Source organism: Geotrypetes seraphini, chromosome 14 (assembly GCF_902459505.1).
Source record: "Geotrypetes seraphini chromosome 14, aGeoSer1.1, whole genome shotgun sequence".
Taxonomy (NCBI): Eukaryota; Metazoa; Chordata; class Amphibia; order Gymnophiona; family Dermophiidae; genus Geotrypetes; species Geotrypetes seraphini.
The window spans coordinates 56,033,078-56,057,710 of NC_047097.1; the positions used below are offsets into that span (position 1 = coordinate 56,033,078).

Genomic DNA, 24,633 nt, shown 5'->3' on the forward strand with positions numbered 1-24,633 from the left:
GCATTCTGAACTTCTCCTTGACGAGGTGTTTGTTGAGGTTCCTGAGATCGAGAATGGGACGGAGGTCTCCCGTCTTTTTGGGTACCAGGAAGTAGCGGGAGTAGAATCCCTGACCCCTTTGGTCTGGAGGTACCTCTTCGATGGCATTGAGAAGAAGGAGGGATTGAACCTCCCTCAGGAGGAGGGGGATTTGAGATGAATGAGAAGCAGACTCTACGGGAGGGTTGTCCGGTGGAAGAGTCTGGAAGTTGAGAGAGTAGCCGTGGTGGATGATGTTGAGGACCCACTGGTCCGATGTGATGACCTCCCAACGGCTGGAGAAAATGGTGAGACGACCTCCGATTGGTTGTGGAAGAGGTAGCGAAGGTGGAAGACTGGCTATGCCCTGGAGAGAAGAGTCAAAAGGGCTGAGACGGCTTAGCAGAAGGCAGAGGCTTGTTAGGTTGAGTGGATTGAGAACGTGCCTGCGCCTGGTGATGTTGCTGCCGTGGCCGCCGAGACTGTTGGGAAGGCGGGTTGAGTGGTCTGGCTGAGAATCTGCGCTGGTATGAGGTTTGAGGCCTGTAAGGACGTGTAGGCGGAGCCTTCTTTTTTGGTTTAATCAGGGTGTCCCACCTAGTTTCATGCGCAGAGAGTTTTTGGGTGGTGGAATCCAGGGACTCTCCAAACAGTTCATCCCCAAGACAAGGGGCGTTGGCTAGACGATCTTGGTGATTAATGTCCAAGTCTGAGACTCTCAGCCAGGCCAGGCGGCGCATGGCTACAGCCATGGCAGAGGCACGGGAGGTAAGCTCGAAGGAATCATATATCGAGCGGACCAGAAATTTTCTCAATTGGAGGAGACCAGAGATTTGTTGCTGAAAAAGTGGGATCTTCCTCTCTGGGAGATACTTCTGGAGGGCTGACAACTGCTGGACCAAGTGTTTCATGTAGAATGAAAAATGGAAGGAATAGTTGTTCGCCCTGTTGGCCAACATGGCATTCTGATAGAGCCTCTTGCCAAACTTGTCCATGGTTTTACCCTCTCTGCCAGGGGGGGTGGAGGCATAGACACTGGAGCCCTGAGTCTTCTTTAAGGTGGATTCAACCAGGAGGGACTCATGGGGAAGTTGTGACTTATCGAATCCTGGAATAGGGATAACCCTATAAAGGTTATCTAACTTGCGTGGGGCCCCAGGTACTGTAAGGGGGTTTTCCCAATTTTTATAGAAAGTCTCCCGTAGGATGTCATGCACGGGTAGTTTAAGAAACTCCTTGGGAGGTTGCTCAAAATCCAGAGCCTCTAGAAAGGCTTGGGATTTCTTGGAGTCTGATTCCAGAGGGAGGGATAGGGCGGCAGACATCTCCCTGAGAAACTTTGAGAAGGAGGATTGCTCAGGCCTGGAGGTGGCATCAGGAGCTGAGGGATCCTCATCAGAGGAGGAGAGATCTTCCTCGGTACCGGGGGGAGACTCTTCCCACAAGTCTGGGTCCCGGACCTCCGGGTGTGCATGACGCGACACCGGGGTGGAAGGGTCGGTATGGTGAGTCTTGGACAAAGATTTCCCAGAGCGTACCGAAACGGTACCGGGGGAGGAGGACCGGCGTCGGTCCCGGTCCCGGGAAGAATGGTGCTCCGCTCGGTCCCGAGGAGGATCCGCAGTGGCATGTTGGGCCGAGAGAATCGGCATGGAGGTATTAATAGGTACCGATGGGGTGGACACCGGTGGCTCGGTACGGGGCTCGGGCCGGTCTGGTACCGGAAGAAGCGGTGCCAGGATAGTAGGCAACAGTTGCTCGAGCTGACGTTTCAGCTGGTCTTGCAGTTGACCCTGGAGGATGGCCGCAATTCGGTCATCCAGGGGAGGCACCGGAACCGCTTTCTTTTTCTTCGGTTCCTTAGGTGCCGCTCTACGTCCCGGCGATGAGGAGGCCGATGATGAGGCACTCACCGAAATCGGGACGGAGCGCTTTCGGGCTCGGCTCGAGGCCGGCAGGGTCGGTGTCGCCACTGTGGCTGGTGGGCGCTCGAGGGAAGGGGTAGGCTTCTTAGCCGGCTTACCTTGCGCCAGCGGCGCCGATGTGGGGTCGGGCGTCGTCGAAGCCGACGGTGCCGATTTCTGTGGTACCGCTGTCGAAGTCGAGGATTCCATGGTCGACCCGGTGCCGAACAACAGATCTTGTTGGATTTTTCGGTTTTTAAGCGTCCGCTTTTTAAGAGTGGCACAGCGGGTGCAGGAGTCCGCCCGATGCTCTGGCCCCAAACACTGTAAACACCAATTGTGTGGGTCAGTGAGGGAGATCGGGCGTGCACACCGCTGGCACTTCTTGAAACCGACCTGCGGGGGCATGAAGGGGAAAACAGCCTCCGCAAAATCGAATCCCGAGGCCTGGATAATGGCAACAGGCCCCGCCGGGGCAAAACGAAAAAAGATAGAAAAAATCAAAGTTTTTTTTTTTTTTTTTTTGCAAACTAAAAGAAAAGAAACCCGAAGGTGAATACAGAGAAAATAAGAAAAAATTCGCGAGCGGGAAGGCAAAAAAAAGTGAGTTCAACGGTCGTTGAAAAACACACGCGTCTTCTTCGCTCCGCGGAAACGAAGAAACTGGGGACCACGCACTCCTCCGTCGGGCGGGAAGGCACTCGCGCACGCGCGGTGCGGCCAACTAGAAACTTCTAGTTAAAAAGGTCCGTACCGAGGGCTCCGTCGGTGACGTCACCCATGCGTTAAGAATATGCTGCCTGCTTGTCCTGGGATAACTGCTCTTCTCCAGACCCACAGAACCTCTCCTATCTCTAAGGATTATACTTTTCCAATGTTATTGAAACACTATCTGTTCAAGCAATTCTATGATGCTGTAGAATGATGGCTTTTAGGGTTTGCAATAGCTGTTATCCACCTTGAACTTACTACGACGGGGATTAGGCGGGCTTGTATAGTATAGAACCTGGTAGAATCTCTCTGAACTCCCTCAAAATCATGAGATATCTCAACCAGTCCTATGATTTTGTCCACTTTCAGTTTCTCAGGTTGTTCATAAACACCTTCTACTGTGAATGATGCAATATCTACTCCATTCCTATCCATATAGACTGGGAGAGGGAAATTAAGTCTTCCTCTCCTAATTAACCCTTTCATTTTAGAACAGTTAGCATGTAGAATGTCATAGCACTTTCCTTCTTTTGATACTACACATTTGTTTTAATGCCCATGGTACTAGTGTGGCTATGCTTTTGCCAATAAATTTTAGAATTCCCTTGGTAAAATTTATTTTAATGTGCTCATAAAAATACGTACGAGTTATACTCTAAAACCAGTTTTAATGCATACACCCCATAGTCGCATAGAAATCGACTGAAAAAAGTGTGCCTAATATTATGTATCTTCTTCCAAGTGCGCTATCCACCTTTCTTGTTGAACCTACTGTTAATTCATCTCGTATTTTGTAGTAGAGATGGGTAAATCAAAAAGTAAAGGCAAAATACATTTAACGGCTTTAACAGAACTGTGAGGACTTGAACATATCGCTTTTCCACATAGTCTCCATGCAAGTCAATGCATTTGTTGTATCGTTCAACTAGAACATAAGGATTGCTGGTATTGGGTCAGACCAGTGGTCCATCGTGCCAAGCAGTCCGCTCACGTGGCGGCTCTTTGGTCAAAGACCAGCACCCTAACTGAGACTAGCCCTACCTGCGTACGTTCTGGTTCAGCAGGAACTTGTCTAACTTTGTCTTGAATCCCTGAAGGGTGTTTTCCCCTACGACAGACTCTGGAAGAGCGTTCCAGTTTTCTACCACTCTCTGAGTGAAGAAGAACTTCCTTACATTCGTTCGGAATCTATCCCCTTTCAATTTTAGAGAGTGACCTCTCGTTCTCCTTACCTTGGAGAGGGTGAACAACCTGTCCTTATCTACTAAGTCTATTCCCTTCAGTACCTTGAATGTTTCGATCATGTCCCCTCTCAATCTCCTCTGTTCGAGGGAGAAAAGGCCCAGTTTCTCTAATCTTCTGCTGTACGGCAACTCCTCCAACCCCTTAACCATCTTAGTCGCTCTTCTCTGGACCCTTTCGAGTAGTACTGTGTCCTTCTTCATGTACGGCGACCAGTGCTGGACACAGTACTCCAGGTGAGGGCGCACCATGACCTGGTACAGTGGCATGATAACCTTCTCCAATCTGTTCGCGATCCCGTTCTTTATCATTCTGTTCGCCCTTTTCGCCACCGCCACACATTGCATGGACGGCTTCATCGACTTGTCGATCATAACTCCCAAGTTTTTCAGCTGCTCCCGAAGCCAGGTGAGCACCACTTCCTTTTCATCATCTTCAGAGGTGAATCTCCTTCAGTGTACCGAATATGTGATAATCGCCAGGCACCAGATCCTGGCTGTAAGGAGGATGTGGAAGACGTTGGAATCCAAGCTGTTGCACTGTCTCTTCAGTTGCTGCTGCTGTTTAAGGACATTCATTGTCATGGCTGCTGTCCATATTTCTGACCTTGTGCCTGCCAGAAGACTAAAAGCTGAGCGCTCTACTGTGTGTGGAGAAACTATCCAACAAGCAATGTACGAGTACATATGTTGCATTCTGCTAGCTCTGTTCCAGTTATTGCATAATTTAACAATTGCCTTTAATTTTTGATTTGTATATCTATATATCTATATCTATATATCTATATATATACACACACACACTATCGTCTTGGTTTTGAGCATGTTCATTTGGAGTTTGAATTATCAATGACCCTGTACAGACAAAATTACAAGGAAGATGCTATGCAAAGGGGTTACTCAAGTATGTGCTTGTAGCATTGAATCAATGTTCTGGAACTAAACCCAGGGATCCTGAAACATATTTCTTCTCCACCCTACAAACCATGCATGATCACATTCCATATATCAGAGAAATGGAAGAAAAAGCCAGACTTTACCTTCTTTAGTTTCTGAACTTTTTAGAGGCTGCGTGGCTGCTGGGGAAGAAGAAAAAGAAATTAAGAAATCCAGGTAGGCAAAAGAAAACCACCTCCCACAAAATCCAAAGCAATACCAATAATATGACCATTACTGATTCTCAAACAGTTTTACAATATACATACACCCAAAATATGCAACTTGATTCCATGTCATCAGAACACCCGACTCAAATCTTTTTTCCTCAAGCATTTTTAGGAGGGGAGGAGAGGAAGGATAGCAAAAGAATAACACATCCACAGAGAGTACCTAAATACTAGCTTTGATTGCATGGCATTCTAGTCTTGGATGATGTAATGTTTATAAGGTCTATATTAGGGCTGCCCAAATCCGGTCCTCGAGATCTACTGGCAGGCCAGGTTTTCAGGATATCCACAATGAACACGCATGAGAGAGATTTGCATACCAAGAAGGCAGTTCAGGCAAATCTCTCCCATGCATATTCATTGTGGATATCATGAAAACCTGGCCTGCCAGTAGATCTCCAGGACCGAACTTGGGCAGCCCTGGTCTATATCCTCCTCCTCTTGCAATGGTAGCAGAATGCACTCTCAATGCTTTTGCATGGTCCCCTTTCAGAAAAGAATCTGCCACTCTTCAGAGTTGACCGAGGATGCAATCTCTTTGTTTACACATTTTTGAAAACCTTTAGCTTTCAATGAACTGGGATTTTTTTTTTAGCAGCTATCTCTATCAGAAATTACCACCACTTTTTAACATCTTTCTTTTAGTTTTCAGGCTGTCAAACTCAATTTGGAAGCCAGAGGAGCTTGATAGAAAAAAAAAAAGGGTCCAAAAATGCACATTCCTAACTGGAAACAAAATTGTGTATGACTAGTAAAGGGCCATGAACATTACCAAAGGTTTAGTTGTGCCCATTTAGATGAATTTTGATATTATTTGGGTAATGTGGGCAGATGACGAAAATAGAAAATATACAGTAGGCCTTGTGCCCATGTTTCAGCTAAATCGCTTGTTTGCTAAATTTATTCTTTCCTGTGTCTGCTAGGATAATTATGGCCTTCTCTGTGATAATGGACTGTAAGATTCATTCATGGACAGCTTCATGGTTTGTTTGTTTTTAAATCGATTTTAGTAATAGAATACAAGTATTCACATGCAACAAATAATTCAAACAGAGGATTCAGAAAAATATCCCCAACATATCCACCATTTAAAAAAGCACAAATAAGCAATCCTTACTTTCTTTAGGTTATAATCTATGAAGGACAGAGAAATAGTGGAAATTCAACAATCAGAAAAGACAAACATAATGAGGGGGGAAAAAAAGAAGCAAAATGGGTAATTCCATCCTGGAATAAACAAATTGTCAACTTCCACCCTGCTTGAATTAGAAGGAAGGGGAAAAGATGCACTATCAACTTTTTCAAATATACAAAGGATCAAAGTTGCTCTGGAGCAATGAAAAAGTATCTAATCCTCCCCCCCCCCCACCAAGAACTTAAGTACACATTTACAAGGATATCGAAGAAATGTAGCACTCCAAGCCAAAGCTTCCTGGTATACAGCAAACATTCTATGGCTTTCTCAAGTGGCACAAGCCATATTGGGAAATAGCTGTATTCTTTGCCCCTATAAAGATAACATTGGCCAACACTCATTTTGGTGCCTCAAATGTTAGATCTGTTTCTAGGTATATTTAACCTGCTGATTCCAAAAATGGCACTGTTTTTCTCCTATCAGCTTTAGTTTTTGAGATACAGAACATGTGCCATGTACCAGACTTTAAGAATAAATGGGATACCCATGTGGGATCCCTACGAGGGTCAAGATAAGGAAATTGGGTCATTAGGGCATAGACAGGGGGTGGGTAAGTAGAGTGGGCAGACTTGATGGGCTGTAGCCCTTTTCTGCCGTCATCTTCTATGTTTCTTCTACCACTCTTCACTCTGCTCACCCATTAAAAAAAATATAAGGATACTCATGCGGTAGTATTTTTAATCACAAACTTTAAATTCTTAGGAGAAGCTGGAGCACATAATGCATACAAACAGATAGTTATAAACTCCAGTAAAAGCTGAGTGTAGTACTGAGTGTAGGAAAAATTAAGGCACTACACTCAGCTTTTACTGGAGTTTATAACTATTTGTATGTATGCATTTTTAATGGAATTGATGTTATAATGTACTTTTAAGAATGTTATGATTCCCGGTTATGACCAGCTTCTGTTCTTGTTATCCGTGTAGAACTGTAAGGCGCTTTTTTTTTTTTAAGTTCATGAAATTTTTATTGGTATTCAAAAAACGAGAAACAGAACAAAAGGGATGTACACAGGATGCAGAAATAAAGGTCAGAACAATATCCAGATTGAGAGACTAGTTAATAATCGCAATCTAATGGGGAAATGGTACAAAAAAGCATCCAGGGGTACATAAAAGAATTAAGCTAGGAAATAATATTAATCACAAAGCATACGATATACCATAAAAGATATGCAAAAGTACAACAAATGGAGAAAATCAGACAAAATTAAATAACTAAGTATAGTAAAATACAAAAGGAAAAGCAGAAACCTAGCTTAGTTAGTAACATGGTAAACTGTAAAACATAATTGTAATTGGTTTCATATACATAACCATGAATGAAAATAGTAGCGTAGGTAGTCTAACCTGAATAAGCATGCACTCTATTCGAAAGAATATATGTAGGATAACAAGCAGTTCAGCCTGATGTATTTAAAAGTGTCTAATAGGGGAGATGCGGTAATTCAGACGCAGTAGTTATTTAGACGGAGAATAAGGAGAGATGGAATATTCCAACAGTGGAGCCCATGGTTTCTCAAATCTACACATATTATGTGATCTATCGGCAGCGATACGCTCAGATTTGGCCAAAAGGCAAATCCTATTCCACCAGGTTCCATACACTGCCGCTGTCAAATTTTTCCAATTCAATAAAATTATTTTGAGAGCAACCATAGTAAGCAAGTGTAATAAGTCATTTTCATCTCTAGTTAGATTAAGATGATCAATATCTGCCCCAAAGATAATAATATTGAAAGATAGGGGTTGTTCTATATGAAACATAGCACAGATATCCGTCCATATTCTATTCCAACAGCTGTGAAATAAGGGACAGTCGAAAAACATATGACGTAGAGAGCCTCCCGATCTTCCACAGGACCAGCAGTTATCTGTATTCCCAGGATTAAGTTTAGATAAACGTTGAGGCGTCCAATAGGCTCTATGTAGTAGGAAGAGCTCCATTTGTAAATAAGTAGCAGAATGACATATCTTAGGTCTCAACCAAAGGGTGCACCACGAGTCTTCCGGAATATCCACACCCAATTCCACTTTCCATCTATTTTAAAAGTTCTGTCAGCCTCTTAGTTTTTTTCATTCTAATGAATTTATACCACTGTGAAGCTTCTTTCTTATTACAAGTCACTGAAGCACAAAGGTCAATGACATTCGGAATTTTATTAGTCAGTAGGTTGGTTTTGAGCATCAGAAATGTAAGGCTTAAGTATGGAACAACGATGAGTGCAAAAATTTTAATGCCAGAGAGGTTGGAAAAGGAGTATTTAACTGACACATGTGCCTTGGAGCAGGTATAAATGTTGAGGTCTAGATTTTTTTGAAGTGTGTTTGTAAAACAGGAAAAACATACATATGTCTCAGGTCCACCCAAACCAATTCCAAAACACATTCCTTTGAAAACTACACAAGCTGAAAACATACATATCGAAAGAAAGGGTTTTATAAAATTGTTACTTAGAGGCTTTTGGGCTGTTTGCATGTACAGCTAAAAATACAGTGCAACTAATAATAAAAATTAGTTATGAGTTCTACTGTTCATTTGCATTAAGGGTAGTGTGTTATGACAGAAGGTGACAACTCAGTATAACAAATAATGTCCAAAGTTTCAGGATTTACTGTGGAAGACGATTTGTGCTGAAACTAAAGTTGCTTCATATGGAGGGGCCGACACAGAAAGCTTCTTCAGATTTTAAATGAAGTTCTGTGTGGAAGCTAGCCCTGTGCAAAGATTTACACAGCATATTAAAAAGTAAAAGGTAACGAAGCTATTAGATATTCTGTTCCATTGCAGAGAACTGCGCAAGCTTTAACATCACATCTGAGGAAGCATAGAAAGTTTAGCTCATTCTTCTACCATAGTGTCCATGAGACTTTAATGCTTGCTTTTCTTTTATCCTGATATTGGCACTGCAATGTGCAGAGGTGCACAGATGTGTGTTTCTGTTCAGACATGCACACGGCACTAGCCCTGAGCACAGAACCTTGTGTGCAGGGCCAGCTCTACTTAGGACAGGGGTAGGCAATTCCGGTCCTCGAGAGCCGGAGCCAGGTCAGATTTTCAGGATATCCACAATAAATATGCACGAGATAGATTTGCATCTCAAGGAGGCAGTGCATGCAAATCCATCTCATACATATTCATTGTGGATATCCTGAAAATCTGACCTGGCTCCGGCTCTCGAGGACCGGAATTGCCTACCCCTGACCTATGATTACGGGCGCCAACATCTCAATCCAGTCTACCTTCAAGCATCTAGAGAAGTGGTCTCAAACTTGCGGCCCGCCAAGTACTATTTTGCAGCCCACGGTCTGTACTAGTGCTGCCTGCTCTTTGCAGCGTCCTCCAGCTTCCCCCCTGGCCTCCCGCTCTTACCTTCAGATAATTACCGCAGCCTGCAGAGAGGATTGCTGGTGCTGTAGCGATCCTTGCAGGCTGCCGTCGTCCTCAGCAGGACGTTTCCTCTGCCGCGATCCTGCCCCTGATGTCAGAGGAGAGGTGGGAACATGCTGCTGAGGATGATGGCAGCCTGAAAGGAACGATACATCACCAGAAATCCTCTCTGCAGGCTGCGGTAATTAGCCAGTACCTCACCTGATCAAGCAGGAGGGGGAGATATGAGAGAGGAAGATACCAGATCATGGGAGGAGGAGAGGGAGAGAAAAAGATATCAGATTGTGGTTGGGGGGGTGCAAGTCCTTTAAACCAGCCCTGCTTGTGCGCATGTATCCAGTGAACAGAAATTGTGCAATAAGCAAATGCCATGGATCAAATGCAAACTTTCTGCATCAGCTCTAGAGCAAGAATATCATCTGTAATTGAAATAAAGGCAAATACTACAAATTAAAAAGATGAAGCCTTTCAGGTTATGTCTGCCTTATGTTTCATCTCTAATAGGCTCAAGAAATTAATTAGTAGATTATATCAGTTATATTCAAAGCCAATCTTGGTCAGTCTTTTTCTTCTCTTTTGCCTTCAAGTGTAGCAATGAAAAAAAAAAAAACCCTCAAAACTATGCTTGCCTCTAAGAATTATAGCTTTTAATGATATTCCTACAGTAGTTAAACACACAGATTCCTAGCACAAATTTAAAATAAATAAAAGACACTAAGATATTGCAGGGAGATGGCTCACCACAGGCTTGTGAAGAGAGATTTGTTGTAGCCCTTCCCATACAATGTGGTAATTGGTGTGCTTGGGAAGAGATAAAAGGAATGGGACAAGCAAATAATTAACTCATTGGCTGCAGTGGTGCAATGCTATCAGGGTTTATTAAAGGATAGCAACACTTTATCCAAGGCAGGCAGAGATGCCAATAATGCAGACATGGGTCAATAAAAGAGAAGATAGAGAAGAAATAGAGTTACAACAGCAAGAACAAACAAGCAAGAAGGACAGTTGGGGCAAAAGTACCGTATATACTCAAATATAAACTCATCCTAATATAAACAGAGGTATCCTTTTCTTCCCTCCAAAAAGGGGGGGGGGGGGGAGGAAGGTTGATTCAAATATAAACCGAGGTTAGAAATTTGGTTTATCATGGTGAGCCAATCTATAAAGACTGTTCACCCTCCCTCCCCATACAATCATCTGTGATGCATATCTCACAAGAAGGCCCCTGCAGAGGAAAGCACAACTACGAGCAACCACAAACTTAAATAAATGTAGGCAAAAAACAAACTTAAACCTCAAGATTAGTAAGATATGCAGTTCAACACCAGAGAAAGAGAAATATCACTGCACTTTATAATATAAAAGGCGTTGCAAATTTACAGTAAAACTGCATTTTCTGTTCATAAAATTAAAAATAAAATTATTTTTCTCTACTTTTGTTGCCTGGCCATTTTATTCATGTTTATCCCAGTTTCCGCTTTCTTCTGTCTTTCCTTGCTTTTCTTTCCAGGGTCTGCAGTCTATCTGCCTCGTCTCTCCTTCCTGTCTTCACTTCCTCTCTTACATCCATCTCTGACTTTAACCTTTTTCTTCCAGTTTTCCTCCATTCATTTTTCTGCATCTCTATGTGATTCTATCTACAGATTTTCATCTTCCTCATCCTTTCATTCTCCAGCTCTTTTTGCTAATTCTTCCCTGTCCCCCTTCCAGTATCTTCTCTTTCCCCCTTTATTTTCTCTTCTAACCAGTATTTACTGTCTTATCCCTCCATCCAGCATATCCTCTCCCCTCTTTCCTCCAACACCTCATCTCTCTCTATCCCTCCATCTCCATACAAAATCTCTCCCCATCACTTTTTATCATTTGCTTCTTCCAACACTACTTATCTAGGGCTCTGGGGAATGGAGCCCCGAGTCAGGAACAGGTCTGACATGCAGGCAGGCAGCTGATTCCTCCCGGTGGTGACCACAGCGGTCCTCCATGTTGTTTGCCAGCCGCCGGGAGGAGGAGAGAGTGAGGAGTCAGCAACACATCTGGATTGCGAGCAGCCCTGCCTTCGGTCCCAGTCCCACTAAACTGTCTGGCAATAATGAAGCCAGACGCTGTGGTGGCCTTCCCTTTTGCCAAGTCTCTATAGGTTCTGCCGGTCTCGATCCCACCCCCCTCTGAATTTACTGCTGTAGTGTCTATGAGAATTTAATGCTTGTTTTTCTTTATCCTGATATTGGCACTGCAACGTACAGATGTGTGTTTCTGCTCAGACATGTACACAGCACTAGCTCTGAGCACAGAACCTTATGATTCCTCCAGTTAGCTTGGACCAGACATGGGCAACTCCAGTCCTCGAGGGCTGGAATCCAATTGGGTTTTCAGGATTTCCTCAATGAATATGTATGAAATCTATTTGCATGCACTGCTTTCAATGCATATTCATTGGGGATATTCTGAAAAACCAGACTGGATTCCGGCCCTCAAGGATCGGGGTTGCCCCTGTCTGGCTTAGACATTTGTTGAATGTAATTCACTTTTGCCAGCACAGCAGAAAAGGTAGGCATTTCCTGCTTCTTCCAAAGGGATGCCAACAATAGACAACCAGCGGTGAGAACTAAATGGACCCGTTTCCTCCTCTGTATTAGCAAGACTAAAGGACCAACATTTCATAGATTTAGAAACAAATTGTCTCAGCACATCAGAGATAAATTGCAAGACCCGGTCCCAATATTGTTGAGCCTTGGAGCAATACCACCAGATATGTTCACAGGTATCCACAGCCCCACAATCTCTCCAACACAGGTCAGAGCCATGTCCAAACATAGTTTTAAGACAGACTGGAGAATAATATCAATGATAGTACGATTTGTAACCATTTTCTACCATATTGCTAGCAACAGAAACTTTTTTTTAAATTATTATTTATATTCTTTTACAAATTGTTAAACAACAATTTAATGGAAATTAATTGAAATAAGAAACAAAAGAACAAATTATAAAATAACTAGTATTTTAGCCCGTTACATTAATGGGTGCTAGAATATATGTCTGTCTTTATTTCTGTCTCTTTCTCCCTCCCGCTGTCTTTGTTTCTGTCTGTCTCTCTCCCTGGCCCCCTTTGTCTGTCTGTCTTTCTGTGTCTCTCCCTGCCCCTGTGTCTTTCTTCTTTTCTTTCTGTCTGCCTTCCTCCCGCTGTCTGTCTTTCTTCCCCCCCCCCCACTTCCCTGTGCAGCAGCCACAGCAGCATTCCCTCCCCCTCCCCATGTCCCAGAGCAGCATTTCTCCCCACCCTACTTCCCTATATGAATGGGCTTTAGAAAGGTGGATGTGATGCCCACGTAGCAGTGTAGAGAGGTCTGTGTCTCTTAGGGAGCGCATGTCAGTATCATAGAGCAACGTGCGTCCGTTGCATTTAGGAGCACGTTGCTCTGTGTGCGCGTGGAGCTGCGGCGCTCCCACTGGCGGCCGCGGGGTGGCACTGTGACCCGGGCTGCAGCCAGAATTCGGGCAGGGCCACGGCTCCATCACTCAGCGAGCGAGACCTGGGCGAGCTGTGGCTAGCTGTGCATTGCGGCGCACAGAATTGCAGAGCAGTAGCTGCTGCAGCCTCCAGCCCGGCCCTGAGATGTCCGGCAAAATCCAGAAAGCAGAACAGTCACTGGCAGTGTGGGGCAGTTGTAGGCGCGCATGCGCACTCCTTCCTCCATGGACATACGGAATACGCAAGTAGAAGTGCGCATGCGCCGTTTAAGGTTTTATTATAGAGATTTTACATTAGTGACTAATTTCAGAGTCCACAGTCTAGGGAGGGAGAATCCATCACCTCCAAGGGAAGTTGGTTTTCAGGAATAATTCAAGATGCCTAATCACATTACAGAGTGCAGTTGGATTCAATTAACTAACGGCCTGGTTGGGAGACTCCATGGAAGCCTCTGAAGTTCTTCCAGCTGCCTTACCCTCAAGAAAAAAGTTCAACTGACCAGGTTCATAAAATATACATCTAGTACTCTGATAGGTAATGCAGCATTTACAAGGAAAACATAACTGAAAAGTTGCTCCCATACTCAAAACTGACCGATAATGAGCCAGGAATTTCTTCCACCTGGCTTACGTCCATTTTGATACATCAGGGAATATTGAAATTTTGAATCCATGAAATTCCACATTATCAGTCTTATAAAATAGACAAAGAATGGCCTCTTTTCGGTTCTATTGGCAGCATGCCCTTTTGTATTGGCACCAATTGGATCTGGCTTGGGGTGATTCCCTGTTTTGTAAGTTAGCTTTCACGGCGGCCCGGTTGGCCTTGGCCTCCTGTTGGAATCAGGTACAACCCCCCACGTGGCGCATGGTGGAGCACCGCTTGCTCACATGGCAGCTTCTTTATCAGCTGACAGCTATGCAGCAAGGTAAACAGCATGGCTATGCTCGTATTTGGCGCCGTTTTCGGGAGTCTACTCTGTGAGGGTCGATTAGTGGGGCGGGAGTTGGGAGTTGAGTATGGGTCCTGGGGGGGCTTTGCATTTGGGTGATCCTATACCTATTCCTTTCTTGGGGGTGGTGTTTGGAGACCTTTTATCCTTTCTAGTGGGTTGTGCTTTGTGTTTCGTCCCTGTGGGGGGGGAGGGTTTTGCTGAGAGGTGGGTGGTTCGTTAGTGGGAGATTTTGCCATTGTTTATTCTGCTGGTAGTAGCCAGGGTACTTCCTCTTGGCTGTTTCATGTGTGGGAGATTTTGTTGCTTGAACCTGTGCAGTTGGGGAGCCTTGTTCTTGTCTGTTCTATTGGTAGTGCCTCTGGTACTTCCTTTTTGTCATTATGAGCTTTTTTTGTTGTAAATGACATTTTTACCTGTTTAAACGAATAAAAAGCTTTCATTTCAAAAAAAAAAATTGCCTCTTTATCTTGAAGAAAAACAAAAAGTTACCAATAAAGTAGCTCTAGTAACTATTTCTTCTTGTTGAGATGTCTCCAACATAACCAGTGAGATCCAAATCTCCCGGTAATCCTCATTTTTCTTTATCCTCTTTAGGAATGTTCAAATAGTATAACTTTTGTAACGGTGGCATATTATTTTCAGGAAATTTCAGAACTGAGTTTAAGAAGGAATGAAATAAGTCTCTTGGTGTTTGAAATTTAGAGACAGGAAAATTTAAAAGTCTCAGATTCAAACTTCTGTTTGCATTCTCCAAATTTTCTATTTTCCTAGTAAGCAAACAGCAATAGAAACTTTAAGAAGTGATTGAAGAACCGAACCCCATTCCTTCGCTGAGCAACATTTACCAAGGAGCACCTCCCATTATTTATATTTTGAATGTACTGGGAGATAGATTAATGGCACATTATTTGGTGATGCTTCCCCGGCCACTTCCTCCAATCAGAGCCATCTCCATAGATGATGGCTCCGTATCCGTAGCTCTCAAATCCCGGTGGGCTCTTCTTTTAATAAAATTTTCTAGTTGTCTATATAGAAAAAGATCTTGGGAACACAATCCATATTCATCCACAAAGCCTCAAAACGTAACTCTCCAGCCTCAAAAAGTTGACCCAAACTCAGCGGGCCCTTCTTGGCCCAGCCTTGAAATACTGCGTTCAATTCCCCGGGAGTAAAGTTGGGCACATAGGGAATAGCTGTCCCTGAAAAATACATTTTCTCGCCCAAAAAGCGAGCATGAACCCGAATCCAAAGGGTCAGGATATGCAGTAGAATGGGGTTCCCTGTATGGGAGATATCCTTCAAGAGTGACAATGGCAGCCAGAGCATTACCCATAGTGGAGCCCTACCTAATACTGTATATGTTGCTCCATTCGTACCCATGATATATGACGATTCCACTTCCAGTTAATAAGATATCGAATACCACTCCTACTTTTTAAGTGCCTAAGGATGAGGCATTCCTACAGCATGCTGGGGGGGAGTTTAAGCCATGTCCAGACTCCACTCACACGTACAACTATCTGCCCAAAATACCCTATATAAGATATGCACGGGGTGGCATCTGGGTGTGACTTAAACTTAAGCATGTAACTTAATATTGTTAGGTGCATAGCTCCAGAATCTATGTACAAATCCACCAGCTTTTTGTGCATATACCTGTTATGTTGATATACTATAAAGCAGGGGTAGGGAACTCCGGTCCTCGAGAGCCATATTCCAGTTGGGTTTTCAGGATTTCCCCAATGTATATGCATTGAAAGCAGTGCATGCAAATAGATCTCATGCATATTCATTGGGGAAATCCTGAAAACCCGACTGGAATATGGCTCTCAATGTCCGGAGTTCCCTACCCCTGCTATAAAGGGAAGAAGGCATTTACTTTCCTTTATAGACTATATTTCTATTAGGTGCATCTTTACATATAGAATAGCACTTAAGCAAATTTCTGCCGTTTACATGTATACATACATATGTAAATATTAGCACCCACTTTACAGAATTACCTCCATAGTGTCTTATGGCACCATTTCACTTCTGAACTTGCTATACCATCATACTAACAATAACAAAAAAAATTGCCTTAAGAACAAATAATTGCTCACAATATCCTCTGTTCCTTGTGAATCCCCATTTCTGGTGTTTAAGGAACTGTCTGGCATCTTGTACAGTGGAGGTAGTTGCTATGCAAGCTTGCTCACACAACATGGACAATTCTGACCTTCAGTAACCCTGCTATACCAACACTGATTCTCAGCAGCTACCCAGTACAATATATAATCTCGTTATAACGGACTTCAAGGGACCTGGCAAAACAGTCCGCTATATCTAGAGTTGCATTTTAAAAAAATGTTATTTAGGTCAACTTGAAACAACGTACAATCAATGAACAACAGTCACTGCACAAACATATCAGCAACATCAATAACAAAACTCAGCAAAACATTGGTATGGCACGAAATGACTGCAAAACCAGAACACTAAAAGATGTTCTAAAGCAGGGGTGTCAAAGTCCCTCTTCGAGGGCCGCAATCCAGTCGGGTTTTCAGGATTTCCTCAATGAATATGCATGAGATCTATTTGCATGCACTGCTTACATTGTATGCTAATAGATATCATGCATATTCATTTAGGAAATCCTGAAAACCCGACTGGATTGCAGCCCTCGAGGAGGGACTTTGACACCCCTGTTCTAAAGCATTATGTCGCACTGTACTTGAAAGAAAAATAATCTGTCATTTTCTTCTGGCCTGCATTTGATGTATGCATTTTGATACTGTATCACCGGCATGCCACACGCCTTGTAGGTGGAGCCTGCATGCCCGTTATAGCCGAACAAAACTACAGCTAAAAACGGCTCTGGGGACCAAATTGTTTGTCCATTATATGCAAAATTCCATTAGATGCAAGTCCGCTATATGTGGTGCTTTTCTGCATGTTCGTAAAGGCACATAGCCGGGACCAGCGGACCTTATCCGCTATAGACGATATTCCATTATAACAAGATTATACTGTAATGCATCTACTATAAATTCAAGATCTACTGCACCCCAGCTGGTTCCAAAAGTGTTGTAGACGCATTACTTTCTCAAGGTACAAAAATTCTATCCTGCAGCACACCCTGTTGCTCTAGTGGTGAGCCTCTATATAGGAAGGGTGATCATGAACCAAACCCAGACACATTGGTGTTTTTGTTTTTTTAGCATAATAAAACAGTCAAAGTCTACTCTCTTCCAATGATGATGATCTTGTTGATAGGTGCCATCGACTCATGTTCGAGTCCTAACAACTTGACGAATTGCAGATCTAAAAAGAAATCGGTTTTGTGCTAGTCCAGAAAGGTCCTCCAGCCAAAAGCCACCCTCCTCAGTTCCCCACGTCCCAGTAACAGCAGGACAAAGAAGATCACAAAGATTAGGCTCAAGAGTAATTTAGGAAATACTTATTTTATTTTTTATAGAAAGTGTAATAGATGCATGGAATAGTCTCCCAGTAGGAGTAGTGGATACAAAGACGGTGTCTGAATTCAAGAAAGCATGGGACAGGCATGCGAGATCACTTATGGAGAGGAAATAGTGGATGCTGTGGATGGGCAGACTGGATGGGCCATTTGGCCTTTATCTGTCATCATGTTTCTATATACACATGCATTACATCTTCAATTGTGAACATTTAAAATTTTAACTACTTTAGCTGTAGAATGCCCTCCCCCCTCACCCTTCCAATCCATTCATGGCTCCCAATATAGCCCCCTGTATCAAAGATTTACCTGGCCCCACTGTGTGGTATTTACTGTAAACCGTTACCTTGGTTGCCTGCTTGATAAGGCAGTAAATCATAGATCTAATCATACATGCCATATAATGATTCTCCAGGGATATAAGTAAAAGTATGGAACAATGACCAACCCTACCTGATTTTAGCTCTTCTCCGTCAGTCTGATCCTCTGTCCCTGGAAGGAAGGAATACATTTGTTAAGATTTCTGTTTAACCAAGTCTATTGAGTCACTCATGCATCAGGTGTTAGAGGTAACTATTCCATGTAGTCAAAGCAAGAGAGCTATCAAAATGCTATACTATAAAAAATAACTGAAGAATTTGATTGGATGTCACTAGTTTAATCCTATTGGTTAATCTGTACTTTGAGTGAATGTTCTTAAACTGACGTCAGACACTGCTGCCATATTTAGCCAGAAACCCACCAAGAGGCAGAATAGATCACAAGGTTCTAAGAGTGGCGACTAAATGACCAAAGAACTGTGAACACAACGCTAAATAACGTAGATAATATAAATATAATTTAATTTAATTTAAATGGAGTACTCTCAGTGTGATAAGGCAGCAAGGGGAGATATACTCCAGCGCTTCACATAACGAGACAGGGACCAACAAGCCCCTGCCCACACACCATCATAGGGTACCTCCTTGTGTGTAATAAATCAAAACTGTGAAAAATAAATCACCACCAACAAGTGAACACGAGTGAGGTCAATTAAGAAGCCACTCTGAGAACCTCCCCAACTAGCTCCCACAACAAGAATCGAAAACCGACTTAGCTTTAGATATTCTTGTAAAGTTGTCAAAACAGCGACGACCCGCAATGAAGCGCCGCTGAGTACCAGGTCCAACCAAGCCTGGTTTCGGGAGCACAAAATCCCTTCTTCAGGAACCCATGATTCCCTCCAGCCAGCTCGTTTTATCATCAGTGATTTGTTTACAATCATGGGTTCCTGAAGAAGGGATTTTGTGCTCCCGAAACCAGGCTTGGTTGGACCTGGTACTCAGCAGCGCTTCATAAGGTTAAGTACCAGTTGATACTTATCATATTTGCGATAAAGAAAGATATTTTGAAAGAGTTATTTGTTAATAATATTTTAAAAATGGCCTGATATGAATATCATCACTAAATAAAAAAAACACAATTGAAATTCTATTAGCTCATTTCTTAGAATATGGAGATCTGTTCACTTTATTGTTATTTAGACCGTTGACATTTAATTAAATCATTTGTGATGCCCATTGGGAACTCTCTTCCATGAGCTGGCCCTGCTGGATTTGTTTGACATGAGGCACTGGTTGTATTGGCTTATAATCAATACTATCTCCCTGCTTATTAACTATGATATGTACAACTAGTCTGTTTCATGTTTGAGTTATCTTTTGTATATTTATAATAATTTGTATACTTTCTATATTTATTTTGAAAAATAAAAATGATTCTTTGGAAAAAAAAATAAAAAATAAATTTAAAAAGGGACAAATGAGGAATGAAGGTGATTATAAAGGAATGGATTTCATTTATTATCTAGTGTCTGATGGTCCACAAAATATCATTTTTGAGAGAATTATTTTTGATGATATTCAGTTTTTAGATCTAATCATATATGCCAGATGATTCTCCAGGGATATAAGTTAAAGTACAGAACAATGACCAACCCAATCTGATTTTAACTCTTCTCCATCAGCCACTCAATAGCTATAGGTAGTGAGCCAAGAGTCCCTGAATTTGTTGTGAATTATGATCCATTCCTTATTGGATCAACACAAAAATTATTCAAAATTCATATACACTTCTCCCTCTGTATTCGCAAATACAGAAAAACCACGAATAACTTTTTCATATGTTATTCGCTGTTTTCTATTCAAAACCATCGTGAATATGGTGAAACCCCGAATAACATGGTGGGAGACCTGACCTGTTCCTGAAGGATAGGCAAAACACGGTAAAGAAAGTGCTGGGAATCGGCGATTTTCTCTGTAAACGCTTGGAATCAGCGATTTATCTATGCAAGCTGATGTAATTTGGGGGGAGGAGCCAGCAAGCTAAAAACCGCGAATAGCTGAAACCGCGAATACGGAGGGAGAAGTGTAGGCTCTTTCTTAAAGGAATCCTTTATTGAGAGAGAAAGAAAGGTCACCTTGATCCACAAAGGGTCTGGCACTCAGCAACCATAGATGTTCTATTTTTCAGTTCTTTTAATATATTTCTACAATTTCTTATTGAGTCATCAGGATAAACAAAAAATGATGATGCCCTAAGATAACACAGAGGTCTTTAGGTTCCGTAATGTTGTGTACATATTTTATTATAATATGTACATCGCCTAGAAATTGAATTAGGCGATTTATCAAAAGCAGAAATAAACTTGAAACTTGTCTGTTATTTTAGTATATTTTTTAAGAAACAGAGATGGCAAACTAGCATGGCTACATAGTTTTACTGAAATAAACAAAGCAGCATGAAGGAGGCCCCATGAGGACACTAGCAGTGAGATGGCAGTCAACCCACAGAGGCAAAAGGCATTAGATAAGGGAAAGAATGACAGAAATGACAAACAATGAAGCAGAGGTGGCAGCAACAAGTGTATAACTAGCCCCGGAACAGGAGCACTTCTAATTCCACTCTAGTCCAAATAAAATACAAATAAATAGTCTGAAACGTCTACCCTGGTTTAGAACAAGCCAAGCTCTCTCATTGATGTCCATTATTTACCTAATTAATCCCCCCTTCACAAAACCATACAAGAGATTTTCAGCGCCGGCGTGCTGAATGCTCTGCACTGCTCTGCCGTACAATGAGAGGCTAGAGAAACTGGGCCTCTTCTCCATTGAAAAGAGGGGACATGATCGAAACATTCAAGATATTGAAGGGAATAGACTTAGTAGAGAAAGAGAGATTGTTCATCCTCTCCAAGGTAGAGAGAACGAGAGGGCACTCTCTAAAGTTAAATGGGGATAGATTCCGTACAAACTTAAGGAAGTTCTTCTTCACCCAGAGAGTAGTAGAAATCTGGAACGCTCTTCCAGAGGCTGTTATAGGGGAAAACATCCTCCAGGGATTCAAGACAAAGTTAGACAAATTCCTGCTGAACCAGAACGTAAACAGGTAAGGCTAGTCTAAGTTAGGGCACTGGTCTTTGACCATTAGGGCCGCCGCGTGAGCAGACTGCTGGGCACGATGGACCACTGGTCTGACCCAGCAGCAGCAAATCTTATGTTCTTTTGTTCCTATGAGTGTCGGAGAAGCGCAGAACATTCAGCACGCTGGCTAGCGCTAAATACCTTTTGCACAGTTTTAATTTCTCTGTTAGAAAAAAACTTATATCATTCAAATGATTAAATAGAAATAACCTGGAGTGCAAACTTGAAAATAGCAATCTTTCTTCTTTCTTACCGCACATTAGGCTTACCACGGGTAAACCTTTTAGGTCTGTCTGCATATACTTTATGGTGAAGACCACAGACTCTTTTTATTTACCCTCTATGCGTCTTCCTTTCTCCAATGCCAACCCCTCTTGTTCCCTCAGTCACCATGCTGTGCTGTGGCTCAACTGCACTCCCAACAACTTTCAGCTGAGTGGCTCCTACATTATGAAACCTACTTTTCAGGTTTAAGGCAGCTCTCGAGACCTAGTTATTTAGGGAAACCTATTCTTGATTTTCGCTCATTGTCGCTGTTTTTTGGGTGACTGGACTCCTTACTCACAGTCTACTAAACTTCTTCTGGGTCCTGGGTACACACTCGGGATCACATTCTGCGCCACTTGGCACAGTTGTCAATCAAAAAAAAAAATGGCACAGTTTATAGAACCAAGCCTAGCAACGCCGCTAGGCGTCCTACGCATAGGCGCCGTTCCATTAGGTTAACTTGCCTAATTTGTTGACACCTATGTCAGATGCCTAAATCAACCACACCTATTCTCCACCCGTAAGCATGCTTACTTTTTAACATAAGCATCGGATGGTGCCTCTGCTTAGACATTGCTAGAAGTCCCTAAAAGTTTAGCACCAAACTCTTATTTACTTAATTTTTGATTGGCTGAAACTTGTACAGTCAATTACCATACCGACTAAGCCAATTAAAAAAATTTAAGTTCAGCGTAGATCCCAAACAAGCATCGCTAGGCGGCCGCAATTAGTGCATCTAACGGTGCCTAAATAGGATTCCATTTATAGACTATGGCTATCAACGTCTTCAGTTACTACTGTTGTACCATCAGCTGCCCCCCACCTCTTGTCATGTATATGTCTTACATTTGGTAGAGATTTTTCTTGCGTTGTGATAATGTTCTGGTTATTGAAGTCTTCTCTGTAAACTGTTCTGATATAGTTATAAAATAGGTGGTCTAACAAATGTACCATGTCCCCCACGTGGCCAGCATTCCCCTTTCTACTCCTTATCTTCTACATTCAGCATCCCCTTTCTTTTTTCTATGCCTACCCAATCTTGAGTCAACTGTATGCTTATCACCCCATTTAGCCTTTAATATGACATCTGGGTTCAGTTAATGACTTTTGGCTACCAGAGAAAAGTATACAGAGACTTTACTCAATCAAACACTTATTTCCCTAGGTCAGTGTCTCTCAAACTTTTGTAGCTCTGGCACACTAAACGGAGCAAATAGTTTTTGCGGCACATAATGGAAATTATAAAATTGCAAAACCAACAAAAAATTAAATTTGAGAGTTTGTTTCAAATTCTTTAAGCTACGTATGGGTAATTGTAACAGTGGTGAAACTAAAGTATTTAAAATAGAACCGCTAATGAATGTGATGGATGTACTTGTTTTCAAGTGCAAATTAACTCAAAATGCGGCATGATCGTCGACAAGCAAACACTCATTTCATCATCTACCATCTGCAGTCGTTCTCTTTTTTTATTTAATTTCTGTCAGAGCTGAAAATCCAAGTTCACAAAGGTAAGAAGATCCAAACAGTAACAAAACCTGGACCGCTTTGCTGCTCAAGTTAGGATAACTAATGCACAAAAAAATAAAACTAAAATTATTTGCCACTGGTTTTCAAGGACCAATCATGTCAACGAATGATGCTCGTCTGGGTGGTTGTATCCTTATGCACATAGAAGATCATAACATTGACAGACTCTTGAGTACGTGATGCACATGTCATCTATTCTAATGTTTACTTATGAAGGGAATTTTTTAAAATAAAGTAAAATTCTGGAATCTCTCGTGGCACACCTGGAATCTCTTTGGGACACACCACTGTGCCGTGGCACAGTTTGAGAGACACTACCTTGGGTTGTGTCATTTTTCTCAGTCAAGACCCTATTCTTGACTTCTACCATTTTATTACTGAGCCCTAAATATAATAGCTCTGCGGATAGCGTAGCTGGTTTTAAGAAAGGTTTGGACAAGTTCCTGGAGGAAAAGTCCGTAGTCTGTTATTGAGAAATACATGGAGGAAGCCACTGCTTGCCCTGGATCGGTAGCATGGAATGTTGCTACTCCTTGGGTTTTGGCCAGGTACTAGGGACCTGGATTGGCCACCGTGAGAACGGGCTACTGGGCTTGATGGATCTTTGGTCTGACCTAGTAAGGCTATTCTTATGTTCTTAATGCACCTCAGTCCTGTTTTCAGTGCTTCCTGGTATCCTGGCACTAAAGACTGCACCCTTCACCAATTCCAATATTGCTCTGCCAGTTCATGTACTCCTGTTTTCCAGCACCTTCTCCTATTTGAATACTACTTGCTTATCCCACCCTTAATCTAATCTAATACAGTACAATGTTTTTATTCTGAAAATACCTTGTAAGTTCTATGTGGATCACATAAGAGGCAGCCAGGAATACCTGGGAAAATACACATTTGACCTTTTCATAATACAAAGACGCATAAAAACATTTCAGTATAACCTGACTTACTGAAGCAATTATCTTCCCAACACCAAGCTTTTAAAAAACTCTCTGAAACAAAATATACCTATTAAAAGATCTATTTAAAATGATGGTAAATGCAAAGTCAGAAAACCTCTCAACCTTATAACATTATCATGGGTTGAAAAAATAACCAGTGGAATCATATAATGAGGAGCCACACAATGTAATATCTTGAAAATAGTAACAAAAGCTTTAAAATAATTTCTGGCCTTAATCAGTAGTGGTGTTGATCAGAAAGGGATTTTTCACTCTCTGGAAACTCAGATCCATTAAAGCTTATTTCGATACAGCGGCATTCAGAACCCTAGTCCAATCCCTCGTACTGAGTCTACTTGACTACTGTAACATCGCCTATTTAGCAATTTCCCAAAAGAACATGCAGCGTTTACAATTGATGCAAAATGCAGCGGTCAAACTGATCCTTGGGCTGAGGAAGTTTGACCACGTGACACCCTACTACCGGCAGCTGCATTGGCTGCCAATGGAGGCGCGCGTAAAGTTTAAATTTGCCCCTAAATATATAACTGACCTTTTCGTCTTCTCAGCCAACAGACACAAGAGAAGCTCACATTCCAACTTTGTTTCCCCCCCAGTGAGAGGTTGTAAACTGAAAAAACACCATGAACATCTTCTCTCGCACCAAGCAGCATCATGGGGTAAAGACCTAGAACAATTGCTTTCGCCCACTACTTATGAGGAATTTAGGAAACGTCTGAAAACACACCTGTTCCTAAAGTATCTAGACAACTGATCCTCTCTTCTCTCTCCCCTCTATAGCGATTAACTTGTTCTATTGATCACTCTCTCCTCAAAAATGGATTTCCTGTCCTATTCACCCTCTTTCTTCCTCCCCTCTTAAAGTCAATCAATTTGTACCTTTGCTTAATCTTTGTAAACCGCATAG

The 24,633-nt window shown here is 42.4% G+C and overlaps 1 protein-coding gene across 2 annotated transcripts in view; it reads right to left on the reverse strand.

Moving 5' to 3' along the window:
• CD276 (CD276 molecule) overlaps positions 1-24,633 on the reverse strand; it is a 113,364-nt gene that overhangs the window by 14,551 nt on the left and 74,180 nt on the right. The window contains exons 6-7 of one of the 2 annotated variants that reach the window (XM_033920310.1): positions 17,963-18,001; positions 4,915-4,950 (exon numbers count right to left, since the gene is read on the reverse strand). In XM_033920310.1, coding sequence (XP_033776201.1) covers positions 4,915-4,950; positions 17,963-18,001 — 75 coding nt within the window. Of the gene's footprint in view, positions 1-4,914; positions 4,954-17,962; positions 18,002-24,633 lie in introns of both variants that reach the window. The other variant, XM_033920309.1, reaches the window with a different exon arrangement.